The 13,739-nt window shown below is 43.3% G+C and overlaps 1 protein-coding gene across 4 annotated transcripts in view; it reads right to left on the bottom strand.

The window, feature by feature from the left end:
- Positions 1-13,739, bottom strand: part of TOGARAM2 (TOG array regulator of axonemal microtubules 2) — a 90,452-nt gene that overhangs the window by 47,487 nt on the left and 29,226 nt on the right. For 2 of the 4 annotated variants that reach the window (XM_069768357.1, XM_069768358.1), the window contains exon 2: positions 1,504-1,611. In XM_069768357.1, the coding sequence (XP_069624458.1) occupies positions 1,504-1,528 (25 nt within the window). In that variant the 5' untranslated portion in view covers positions 1,529-1,611. Of the gene's footprint in view, positions 1-733; positions 758-1,455; positions 1,612-13,739 lie in introns of all 4 variants that reach the window. The other 2 variants (XM_069768360.1, XM_069768356.1) reach the window with 2 other exon arrangements.

Below are 13,739 nucleotides of genomic sequence, written 5' to 3'. Positions count from 1 at the left end.
CTTCAGGTGTTCTAAGTGATTGCCCAGTTTCTTAGCTAAGGCTACGTTCACATTAGCGTCTTGCTGTGGTGCGTCGGGCGCCACCGCGGTGACGCATGCGTCATGCGTCCCTATATTTAACATGGGGGCGCATGGACATGCGTTTGCATGCGTTTTGTGATGCATGCGTCTTTTTTGCCGCAAGCATTAGGGCGCAAAGGACTCAGCAAGATGCATTTTTTTTGCGTCCAAAATCCGGCAAAAAAAGGATGCATGCGTCGCACAACTATGCGTTTTGCATGCGTTCTTGTTTGCGTTGTGCGTTGCGTCGCCGACGCAGCAGCGCACAACGCAAATGTGAACGTAGCCTAAGCTGTCAGTGCCAGATCTCTGCCAGGCATAACATTTGCTCGGTGGTGCACGTGGCCTTGTATTCCTCTGCTCTGTTTGTTGATTTATTGCTGCCTGACCTTGGACCTCGTTCTGACCATCCCTTTGCCTAGCCCTGATCTGCTATATTCCTGGTATTATGACCTCGGACCGTGACCTGAATCCACCATTGTCTTTGCCTTTGAGCTCATGATGTGCTCTCTTGGTATCTGTCCCTGGAACGTATGACTATCCTGCCTCAAGGCTTGTCCGTGAGTAGTGACCAGCGTCACACCTACTATCTCCTGTGAATATAACTCGGAACAATACTGAGAAAATAAGAGACGCTGAAGTGTAAAGTATTTCATTTTTTTTTTTAACTTACCAGTTGTCAGTTAAAAGATGACAACTTTAACCATTTGCAATCCAGCATAGAAAGATGAAAGCAGGAAGAAAGATAAATAACAAAAAATGAGAATTTACAGGGATGTACATATTGATGCATGTTATCGTAAAAGGAACATTAGAATAATGAATCAGTCTATTTAACAAATTATTAAGAAAACTGCAAATGCTCTGTAGGATAGAAGTATTCATCACGTTTTACTGTGTTCACACCCAAAGCTGCATTAAAAAGGATGCATCTCAGTGCTGCCCCCTGCTGGCTCAGCGAAGAGCATCGTTACATCAATTTGTATAACTTTTTTTTTTTTTAGCTTACAGCAGGCTCTGCTCACGCCAGGAACGTTTACTTTACGCTGGTGCCAAATATACCCCGTAACAATGTCCAGACACAATAGCAGTGCCAAACGCCACCATTGTGCACTCCATGAAGAATTACTCAGCTGGGCTAATAAAACACTCACTTAGTTGTGCCCACTTAAAAGTTATTGATATCACATTGCCAATGCAAAAATGCCTGGCGCTGCATCCCTACAATCAGGGCCATGTTCCTTCTCTCCACTAACAGGAAGATTCCAGCAGCAGAATTTTGAATGCAGCTCTGAATGTGGCGAGAGTATAGTTGTATATATATATATATATATATATATATATATATATATATATAATGTAGTTGTAGAACTATTTGAATACAATGTTTCTCACCTATTACTAGTCGTAGCGGACCGCCTGCCCAGCCCCCATGCTTCATACCTGCTGGAAAATCATTGTGGGTCATGGTGTCACCAGCGATTTTGTGGTTTTCCGCCAAAGAACGACTTGCGCAGGACGCCTCTTGTCATTGTGAACTTGCAGAAACACCTAAAAGAAATGAGGGGAAAATCTGTGAGAACGATCAGACCCCATAGACCTCACCGTAATCAGATCTGTGCTACTAAAGTGATTGACAGTCACCAAGGAGACGAGAAGATACAAATGTAGCAACGGACGGGAATGACATTTGCAATAGATGGAAAACAGAATGGACTCAAAACTGAAACATTTTACCTAAATTGATACTTTGTAACAAGCTTGAAAGCTATGGACATCTTTTTTTTTTTTACTTAATTGTTTGTATTTTAGGCTAAAAATCAGACTCTAGCTGGATCCAAATAACCTTCAGCAATGACAAATGTTGGGAGATAGGACGGGTTTCCAGTCTCTGGATGTAGTGAATGTTGTTCTCGGTGACAGCAAACCGATATTTTGAAAATTAGAGAAAATTAAAAACAGAAACTATTTAAAAAGTTGCAAAACTCTTATTTATTTGCAGGGGCTGTATTCCTGGAGATCACAGGAGATGCTTGGATATGGAGTGCTGTATGTTATGGCTTTGTCCGCCTGTAAACATTGACAGAGCGACGTGCACTAAGGAAACGGCGCAGCACTTTCTACACCGCACAATGAGCTTCCCGGCACTCGAAGGGTGTTGTTTTTTTCCATTGCAGAACTTAAAGACACAGTCATCTAATTTTTCAAAACTTTCCCATCAGAATCCTTTAGTCCAGATTTCTGGAGTATAAAACGCCATATAAATGGCTCTCTTCACATCTGTCTCTGCTCTGAAGGCAATCACTCAAAACTCTCCCTATTTCTATCTCTACTCGCTGTTTTCTTTCTGTGTCAGCCAATTAGACTCCTCTCATTAAAAAATCCAGAAAGTAGCTATGGTTTAATAGCAATGTGTCACAGCTATAGGAAATTATTTTGTCAGAGGCACATGAGCTTCATAGAAATGCATAATGCACAGTATCTGCATGAATATTTTCATTTTTTTTATTATATAGTACAAGTCCAACCTAAAGTTTTTTTTCTTGTAACTTTGTGTTGTTTCATCTACTTCTTCATCTCTGTTCATTGAGCTTCGCAGAGCGGAATAGGTGCTCCGATTCCTACCTGCTAAATCTGCATATCTCGCAGCACCCTGCTCCTCCTCGGTGCTGCAGCTCCCTCCTTCTCCTTTTCTGTGTTCTCCCTGGTAGACATAAATCTCTATATGAGAAATATTTATTTATATGGATTTATATGGCCATTGATAGTTTTGGATGTACTGAATGTGACTCCTTATTTGACCAGTGTTCATTACTATTCACAAATTTAATTGGTGGTTCATGGGGATCTTCAGAGCATGATCATGCTTTCTCCAGCATAGAACTGAGCATAGAACAGCTGAGCTGTGCTATAACAGGGCTGTCAGGGCAATGAGGGTGCTGTGATGGGGTCTGGTCTGGGAGATGTTTTATTAGATAGGGTGATAGGTGCATCTGCAGCTGGCATCTTCAGCATATCTGAGCTGTGCTTACAACCCGACAGATGTTCTTTTAGGCAGAGTCTTTAAGAACATCTGAGCATCGTCGACCGACAGCATTAAACAAATGGAGAATGGATCCAGTGGAAACGCAGGCTAAAGAGAGAATTTATGGGTCATTGTTGGGTGGGGGTTGATAAATGCAAATCAATACAGATTGCAAAAATAGTTGGTATTGGCGCAGTATGTACAGAAAGCTGAGACCACATCATGATTTTGGAAATAACCTTTTAAAGGGTCTCAAAAACTAGAAAGAAGAACATTAAACAGAAAGCAAAGAAGTACAAGTCTATAATTTTATATAAGAAACTAAGGCAGGCGGCGGTAATTGACCTGACGACGCGCACTAAAGACTATGTCCTCCACGTTCAGTCTGGGACCAACGAAGGTGGAAAACTGGACAAACACTGATTCTAAAATCCCTGGAATTCTAGGAGCAAATTAAAACCTCAGCATATTACGTAGCCGGTATGGTGGTATTATTTGAGAATTATATTGCAGTATTATATGGGAAATGAATAGCAGTATAATAATGGAAATGTAGCTCGATTTTATGCCAGCTGACAAGGGAGTGTTATTCGGATGCTACGTATTAGTTTGGGTACTGTGAAATGGTGTTATCTGGGCGGTATGTAGCAGCACAATGATCTTTTTTCTTCTGTGACCATATGGTCTTATAGTTTGTGACAACCACAGAGCCATAAATGAACTCAACGCAGTTGTCAGATCCTTTCTATGCTCCTCTTGACTGGTTTTACACAATATATTACACAACAGGGGGCGACAGTGAGATGTAGGCTCCTTTCTTAATCATGGTGGTGACATTCAACTGAAACTAGCGATTTAGGCTAGTTTCACATTTGCGTTTAAAAACGCAGCGTTTTAAACGCAAATGCAGGTGGTGAAAAAAACGCATGTAAACGCGTGCAAACGCTGCGGTTTTTAGACGCATGCGTTTTTGCATGTGGTAAAAAAACGCGGCATTTTGACACGTTTACATGCGTTTTTTCATGCGTTTGCATTTTTGAAACGCATGATGAGAAGTGTGTGACAGCTGCCAATCATCAAAATCAACTAGAAAACCCACTATAAACAGAAATAGCTAGTTTTAGGGTTAGGATCCCTAGGGTTAGGGTTAGGATCCCTAGGGTTAGGGTTAGGATCCCTAGGGTTAGGATCCCTAGGGTTAGGGTTAGGGTCCCTAGGGTTAGGGTTAAGATCCCTAGGGTTAGGGTTAGGATCCCTAGGGTTAGGGTTAGGGTTAAGATCCCTAGGGTTAGGATCCCTAGGGTTAGGATCCCTAGGGTTAGGGTTAGGGTTAAGATCCCTAGGGTTAGGGTTAGGATCCCTAGGGTTAGGGTTAGGGTCCTTAGGGTTAGGGTTAGGGTCCCTAGGGTTAGGGTTAAGATCCCTTGGGTTAGGGTTAGGATCCCTAGGGTTAGGGTTAGGATCCCTAGGGTTAGGATCCCTAGGGTTAGGGTTAGGATCCCTAGGGTTAGGATCCCTAGGGTTAGGGTTAGGATCCCTAGGGTTAGGATCCCTAGGGTTAGGGTTAGGGTTAAGATCCCTAGGGTTAGGGTTAGGATCCCTAGGGTTAGGGTTAGGATCCCTAGGGTTAGGGTTAGGATCCCTAGGGTTAGGGTTAGGGTTAAGATCCCTAGGGTTAGGGTTAGGATCCCTAGGGTTAGGGTCCCTAGGGTTAGGGTTAAGATCCCTAGGGTTAGGGTTAGGATCCCTAGGGTTAGGGTTAGGATCCCTAGGGTTAGGGTTAGGATCCCTAGGGTTAGGGTTAGGGTCCCTAGGGTTAGGGTTAGGGTTAAGATCCCTAGGGTTAGGGTTAGGATCCCTAGGGTTAGGGTTAGGATCCCTAGGGTTAGGGTTAGGATCCCTAGGGTTAGGATCCCTAGGGTTAGGATCCCTAGGGTTAGGGTTAGGGTTAAGATCCCTAGGGTTAGGGTTAGGATCCCTAGGGTTAGGGTCCCTAGGGTTAGGGTTAGGATCCCTAGGGTTAGGGTTAGGATCCCTAGGGTTAGGGTTAGGATCCCTAGGGTTAGGGTCCCTAGGGTTAGGGTTAGGGTTTGGATCCCTTTATCATCTTTATGGGTTAGGGTTGGCTTATCAGTGTGTATTCTTGTTTTTTTCTATTGAAACGCATGGGTTTAAAAACGCAAGCAAACGCTTGTGCTTAAAAACGCATGCGTTTACATAGACAGCAATACGATTTTTTCGGCAAAAAAAAACGCATGCGTTTTTTTTCGGCAAAAAAACCCACTAGAAATTACTACATGTTGCATTTCAGCAACAAAACGCAAGCATAGAAACAACGCATGCGTCGTCAAACACGACAAAATGCATGCAAAAAAAAAAACCGCATGCGTTTTTAATGTTAAGTATAGGAAAAAAAAGCATGCGTTTTTTTTCCGCTAAAATGCAGCGGCAAAAAACGCAAGTGTGAAACCAGCCTTAGCTAAACCCAATGTACAAAATATCTTGACCTTGAATAGTGGCTGGTGCGGCCCTTAAAGCCTTTATCTTTAATTTGACCCTTTAAACTTTAATGTTATAAATGCCTGACGTCAATCCTGACAGGGATGATCCTCACTGACCCGGATTCCTCCGTCATATTGTTCGGTCCCCGTCCTTCACTATGGCCGTCACTGTAAGGGAACATTCACTCTGTCATGTCGGGACAAATCCCCTCCAACACTAATCAATGTTATACAAGCGATTGCCTGGTGTCCCGGCCTCCGTGGCAGCGTTCCCCCTTGCACATGATGCCCGGTGTTTTGGCTAGCACTCGCCCTCCCGGGAGTTGGCATGAGATCTTCATTAGCAGAACAAACAGACGTATGGCGGCAGCACCTGCTCTGGGCTTATGCGTCACCCGGGTGTGCGATATTCATCCCTCCGGAACACAATAAACAATTATTCCAGCCGCAGTAAATAAAACCAACGTTACGGATAAATTTAGACCGGTTATTAGTCAAATGGGGAGGATTGTCCGAGACGGGCAACAAATAAACAGAAATAAGCCAGAGTCACTTACAGGAAAGTTCCCGACACTTTATAGCCCGACTCGAGGCGAAACCCTTACGTCATACAGCAAAAAAAAGTCATTTTATAACAATCCGTGCGGTCAATGGAAAAGCAGCAAAATGTGACTTATTTGTACTTTCTGTAATGAGTTTCAATTTCTCACCGTTTTCAAGATTGTTACTTGTTAGAAGTGAATGGAAACATATTATTTACACCCAGAGACTGAAAACCAAAACAATGTAACACAGGTCATCAGTAGATCCGTCCGGATTAGAATCATTGGGAAGTGTTGTAATAGAGGAGCGTCTCACAAAATCAGAATATCATCAAAAAGTGAATTTATTTCAGTTCTTCAATCCAAAAAGTGAATCTCATATATTATAGAGTCATTACAGAGTGATGTATTTCACGTGTTTATTTCTGTTAATGTTGATGATTATGGCTTACAACCAATGAGAACCCAAACGTCATTATCTCAGTAAATTAGAATACTTTATAACACCAGCTTGAAAAAATGATTATAACATCCGAAATGTCGTCCTACTGAAATGTATGATCAGTAAATGCACTCAATACTTGGCTGCGGCTCCTTTGCATCAATTACTGCATCAATGCGGCGTGGCATGGAGGCGATCAGCCTGTGGCGCTGCTGAGGGGTTATGGAAGCCCAGATTGCTTTGATAGCAGCCTTCAGCTCGTCTGGTGTCTCATCTTCCTCTTGACAACACTCTATAGATTCTCTATGTGGTTAGTTCAGGGGAGTTTGCAGCCAATCAGGCCCAGTGATACTGTTGTTTTTACACCAGGTTTTGGTACTTTTGGCCGTGTGGACAGGGGCCAAGTCCTGCTGGAGAATTACATTTCCATCTCCAAAAAGCTTGTTGGCAGAGGGAAGCATGAAGTGCTGTAAAATCTACTGGTAGACGGCTGCGCTGACTTTGGTCTTGATAAAACACAGTGGATCTACCCCAGCAGATGACATGGCTCCCCAAACCATCACTGATTGTGGAGACTTCACACTAGACCTCCAGCAGCTTGGATTGTGGCCTCCACTCTTCCTCCAGACTCTGGGACCTGGATTTTCAAATTAATTCCATAATTTACTTTCATCTGAATACAACCCCTTGGACCACTGACAACAGTCTGGTTCTTCTTCTCCTTGGCCCAGGTAAGACGCTTCTGGCGTTGTCTATTGGTCATGAGTGGCTGACACAAGGAATGTGACACTTGTAGCCCATGTCCTGGAGACGTCTGTGTGTGGTGAAGCAATGACTCCAGCAGCAGTCCGCTCCTTGTGAGTCTCCCCCACATTACTGAATGGCCTTTTCTTAACAATCCTTTCAAGGCTGCGGTTATCCCGGTTGCTTGTGCACCTTTTTCTACCACACTTTTTTCTTCCACTTTCCATTAATATGCTTGGATCCAGCACTCTGTGAACAGCCGGCTTCTTTAGTAATGACTTTTTGTGTCTTCCCCTCCTTGTGTCAGTGATGCCTTCTGGACATCTGTCAGGTCAGCAGTCTTCCCCATGATTGTGGAGCTACTGAAACAGACTAAGGACCTTTATAAACACTTAGGAGCCTTTGCAGGTGTTTCTGTTAATTATTTTAATTTACTGAGATAATGAGTTTTGGGTTTTCATTGGCTGGAAGCCATAATCATCAACATTAACAGAAATAAACACGTGAGATAGATCACTCTGTGTGTAATGACTATATACAATATATGATTGTCAATTTTTGTATTGAAGAACTGAAATAAATGAACTTTTGGATAATATTCTAATTTTGTAAGAAGCACCTGAATATAGAACAGGTGTTAAAATACGGGCAGCTGATCTGTGACACGGTACAAGCAAAAAATACTAAACAACATATCTGAAATTGAAAGATGTGTAACAATCAGATCATAAAAAGGTGTCTGGTGAAGTTATGGGGCACTGTGGATATCACTGTTATTATGGGGGCACTGTGGATATCACTGTTATTATGGGGCACTGTGGATATCACTGTTATTATGGGGGCACTGTGGATATCACTGTTATTATGGGGGCACTGTGGATATCACTGTTATTATGGGGCACTGTGGATATCACTGTTATTATGGGGCACTGTGGATATCACTGTTATTATGGGGGCACTGTGGATATCACTGTTATTATGGGGCACTGTGGATATCACTGTTATTATGGGGGCACTGTGGATATCACTGTTATTATGGGGCACTGTGGATATCACTGTTATTATGGGGGCACTGTGGATATCACTGTTATTATGGGGGCACTGTGGATATCACTGTTATTATGGGGCACTGTGGATATCACTGTTATTATGGGGCACTGTGGATATCACTGTTATTATGGGGCACTGTGGATATCACTGTTATTATGGGGGCACTGTGGATATCACTGTTATTATGGGGGCACTGTGGATATCACTGTTATTATGGGGGCACTGTGGATATCGCTGTTATTATGGGGGCACTGTGGATATCACTGTTATTATGGGGCACTGTGGATATCACTGTTATTATGGGGCACTGTGGATATATCACTGTTATCATGGGGCACTGTGGATATCACTGTTATTATGGGGCACTGTGGATATCACTGTTATTATGGGGCACTGTGGATATCACTGTTATTATGGGGCACTGTGGATATCACTGTTATTATGGGGGCACTGTGGATATCACTGTTATTATGGGGGCACTGTGGATATCGCTGTTATTATGGGGACACTGTGGATATCACTGTTATTATGGGGCACTGTGGATATCACTGTTATTATGGGGCACTGTGGATATATCACTGTTATCATGGGGCACTGTGGATATCACTGTTATTATGGGGCACTGTGGATATCACTGTTATTATGGGGCACTGTGGATATCACTGTTATTATGGGGCACTGTGGATATCACTGTTATTATGGGGGCACTGTGGATATCACTGTTATTATGGGGACACTGTGGATATCACTGTTATTATGGGGGCACTGTGGATATCACTGTTATTATGGGGGCACTGTGGATATCACTGTTATTATGGGGACACTGTGGATATCACTGTTATTATGGGGCACTGTGGATATCACTGTTATTATGGGGGCACTGTGGATATCACTGTTATTATGGGGACACTGTGGATATCACTGTTATTATGGGGCACTGTGGATATCACTGTTATTATGGGGGCACTGTGGATATCACTGTTATTATGGGGACACTGTGGATATCACTGTTATTATGGGGCACTGTGGATATCACTGTTATTATGGGGGCACTGTGGATATCACTGTTATTATGGGGACACTGTGGATATCACTGTTATTATGGGGACACTGTGGATATCACTGTTATTATGGGGACACTGTGGATATCACTGTTATTATGGGGCACTGTGGATATCGCTGTTATTATGGGGGCACTGTGGATATCACTGTTATTATGGGGACACTGTGGATATCACTGTTATTATGGGGCACTGTGGATATCGCTGTTATTATGGGGGCACTGTGGATATCACTGTTATTATGGGGCACTGTGGATATCACTGTTATTATGGGGACACTGTGGATATCACTGTTATTATGGGGACACTGTGGATATCACTGTTATTATGGGGGCACTGTGGATATCACTGTTATTATGGGGACACTGTGGATATCACTGTTATTATGGGGGCACTGTGGATATCACTGTTATTATGGGGACACTGTGGATATCACTGTTATTATGGGGACACTGTGGATATCACTGTTATTATGGGGACACTGTGGATATCACTGTTATTATGGGGCACTGTGGATATCACTGTTATTATGGGGCACTGTGGATATCACTGTTATTATGGGGCACTGTGGATATCACTGTTATTATGGGGCACTGTGGATATCACTGTTATTATGGGGCACTGTGGATATCACTGTTATTATGGGGACACTGTGGATATCACTGTTATTATGGGGACACTGTGGATATCACTGTTATTATGGGGGCACTGTGGATATCACTGTTATTATGGGGACACTGTGGATATCACTGTTATTATGGGGCACTGTGGATATCACTGTTATTATGGGGCACTGTGGATATCACTGTTATTATGGGGCACTGTGGATATCACTGTTATTATGGGGCACTGTGGATATCACTGTTATTATGGGGCACTGTGGATATATCACTGTTATCATGGGGCACTGTGGATATCACTGTTATTATGGGGCACTGTGGATATCACTGTTATTATGGGGACACTGTGGATATCACTGTTATTATGGGGACACTGTGGATATCACTGTTATTATGGGGGCACTGTGGATATCACTGTTATTATGGGGGCACTGTGGATATCACTGTTATTATGGGGGCACTGTGGATATCACTGTTATTATGGGGCACTGTGGATATCGCTGTTATTATGGGGACACTGTGGATATCACTGTTATTATGGGACACTGTGGATATCACTGTTATTATGGGGGCACTGTGGATATCGCTGTTATTATGGGGGCACTGTGGATATCGCTGTTATTATGGGGGCACTGTGGATATCACTGTTATTATGGGGCACTGTGGATATCGCTGTTATTATGGGGCACTGTGGATATCACTGTTATTATGGGGCACTGTGGATATCACTGTTATTATGGGGGCACTGTGGATATCACTGTTATTATGGGGCACTGTGGATATCACTGTTATTATGGGACACTGTGGATATCACTGTTATTATGGGGGCACTGTGGATATCACTGTTATTATGGGGACACTGTGGATATCGCTGTTATTATGGGACACTGTGGATATCACTGTTATTATGGGGCACTGTGGATATCACTGTTATTATGGGGGCACTGTGGATATCACTGTTATTATGGGGCACTGTGGATATCACTGTTATTATGGGGGCACTGTGGATATCACTGTTATTATGGGGCACTGTGGATATCACTGTTATTATGGGGCACTGTGGATATCACTGTTATTATGGGGGCACTGTGGATATCACTGTTATTATGGGACACTGTGGATATCACTGTTATTATGGGGGCACTGTGGATATCACTGTTATTATGGGGCACTGTGGATATCACTGTTATTATGGGGGCACTGTGGATATCACTGTTATTATGGGGCACTGTGGATATCACTGTTATTATGGGGACACTGTGGATATCACTGTTATTATGGGGACACTGTGGATATCACTGTTATTATGGGGGCACTGTGGATATCACTGTTATTATGGGGCACTGTGGATATCACTGTTATTATGGGGGCACTGTGGATATCACTGTTATTATGGGGGCACTGTGGATATCACTGTTATTATGGGACACTGTGGATATCACTGTTATTATGGGGCACTGTGGATATCACTGTTATTATGAGGACACTGTGGATATCACTGTTATTATGGGGCACTGTGGATATCACTGTTATTATGGGACACTGTGGATATCACTGTTATTATGGGGGCACTGTGGATATCACTGTTATTATGGGGCACTGTGGATATCACTGTTATTATGGGGGCACTGTGGATATCACTGTTATGGGGACACTGTGGATATCACTGTTATTATGGGACACTGTGGATATCACTGTTATTATGGGACACTGTGGATATCACTGTTATTATGGGGGCACTGTGGATATCACTGTTATTATGGGACACTGTGGATATCACTGTTATTATGGGGGCACTGTGGATATCGCTGTTATTATGGGGGCACTGTGGATATCACTGTTATTATGGGGACACTGTGGATATCACTGTTATTATGGGGGCACTGTGGATATCACTGTTATTATGGGGCACTGTGGATATCACTGTTATTATGGGGACACTGTGGATATCACTGTTATTATGGGGGCACTGTGGATATCACTGTTATTATGGGGGCACTGTGGATATCACTGTTATTATGGGGGCACTGTGGATATCGCTGTTATTATGGGGCACTGTGGATATCACTGTGATTATGGGGACACTGTGGATATCACTGTTATTATGGGGCACTGTGGGTATCACTGTTATTATGGGGCACTCTGGATATCGCTGTTATTATGGGGCACTGTGGATATCACTGTTATTATGGGGACACTGTGGATATCACTGTTATTATGGGGCACTGTGGATATCACTGTTATTATGGGGCACTGTGGATATCACTGTTATTATGGGGACACTGTGGATATCACTGTTATTATGGGGGCACTGTGGATATCACTGTTATTATGGGGGCACTGTGGATATCACTGTTATTATGGGGGCACTGTGGATATCGCTGTTATTATGGGGCACTGTGGATATCGCTGTTATTATGGGGCACTGTGGATATCACTGTTATTATGGGGGCACTGTGGATATCGCTGTTATTATGGGGGCACTGTGGATATCACTGTTATTATGGGGGCACTGTGGATATCACTGTTATTATGGGGGCACTGTGGATATCGCTGTTATTATGGGGCACTGTGGATATCACTGTTATTATGGGGGCACTGTGGATATCACTGTTATTATGGGGGCACTGTGGATATCGCTGTTATTATGGGGCACTGTGGATATCGCTGTTATTATGGAACACTGTGGATATCACTGTTATTATGGGGGCACTGTGGATATCACTGTTATTATGGGGGCACTGTGGATATCGCTGTTATTATGGGGCACTGTGGATATCACTGTTATTATGGGGGCACTGTGGATATCACTGTTATTATGGGGGCACTGTGGATATCGCTGTTATTATGGGGCACTGTGGATATCACTGTTATTATGGAACACTGTGGATATCACTGTTATTATGGGGACACTGTGGATATCGCTGTTATTATGGGGGCACTGTGGATATCGCTGTTATTATGGGGCACTGTGGATATCGCTGTTATTATGGGGGCACTGTGGATATCACTGTTATTATGGGGCACTGTGGATATCGCTGTTATTATGGGGGCACTGTGGATATCACTGTTATTATGGGGCACTGTGGATATCACTGTTATTATGGGGCACTGTGGATATCACTGTAATTATGGGGGCACTGTGGATATCACTGTAATTATGGGACACTGTGGATATCACTGTTATTATGGGGCACTGTGGATATCACTGTAATTATGGGGGCACTGTGGATATTGCTGTTATTATGGGGGCACTGTGGATATCACTGTTATTATGGGGCACTGTGGATATTGCTGTTATTATGGGGGCACTGTGGTTGTCGCTGTGGTTGTCGCTGTGGTTGTTACTATGAGGGCACTGTGACACTTGGGATTATGGGACACTGTGGTTGTCACTGTGCTGTGGTTACCGTGACTGCAGTAATGGGGGGACATGAGGTGCGTGTGGGCCTGTTATTTATTCCGCAGTTACCCTGGGTATGTTCTTTCTCCCCGGCCGTTTCTTAGAAGGACACAGTGGCTCCTCGTTAGCGCCATTGTGTTGTGGCGCGGCAGTAAACATGTCATTAAGTCATTACTGATAATTATACCAATGGCCTCGGCCATTACCTGTAACCTAGATCTCATTTCCCAAGTATGGAGAGGCTATGGAAATTCCCGGCTATAATAACCCGCGATTACAGTATGAGCGTGT

Source organism: Ranitomeya imitator, chromosome 5 (genome assembly GCF_032444005.1).
Source record: "Ranitomeya imitator isolate aRanImi1 chromosome 5, aRanImi1.pri, whole genome shotgun sequence".
NCBI lineage: Eukaryota > Metazoa > Chordata > Amphibia > Anura > Dendrobatidae > Ranitomeya > Ranitomeya imitator.
The sequence above is the reverse complement of the archived record's forward strand: the minus strand, read 5'-3'. Positions and strand labels throughout refer to the sequence as shown.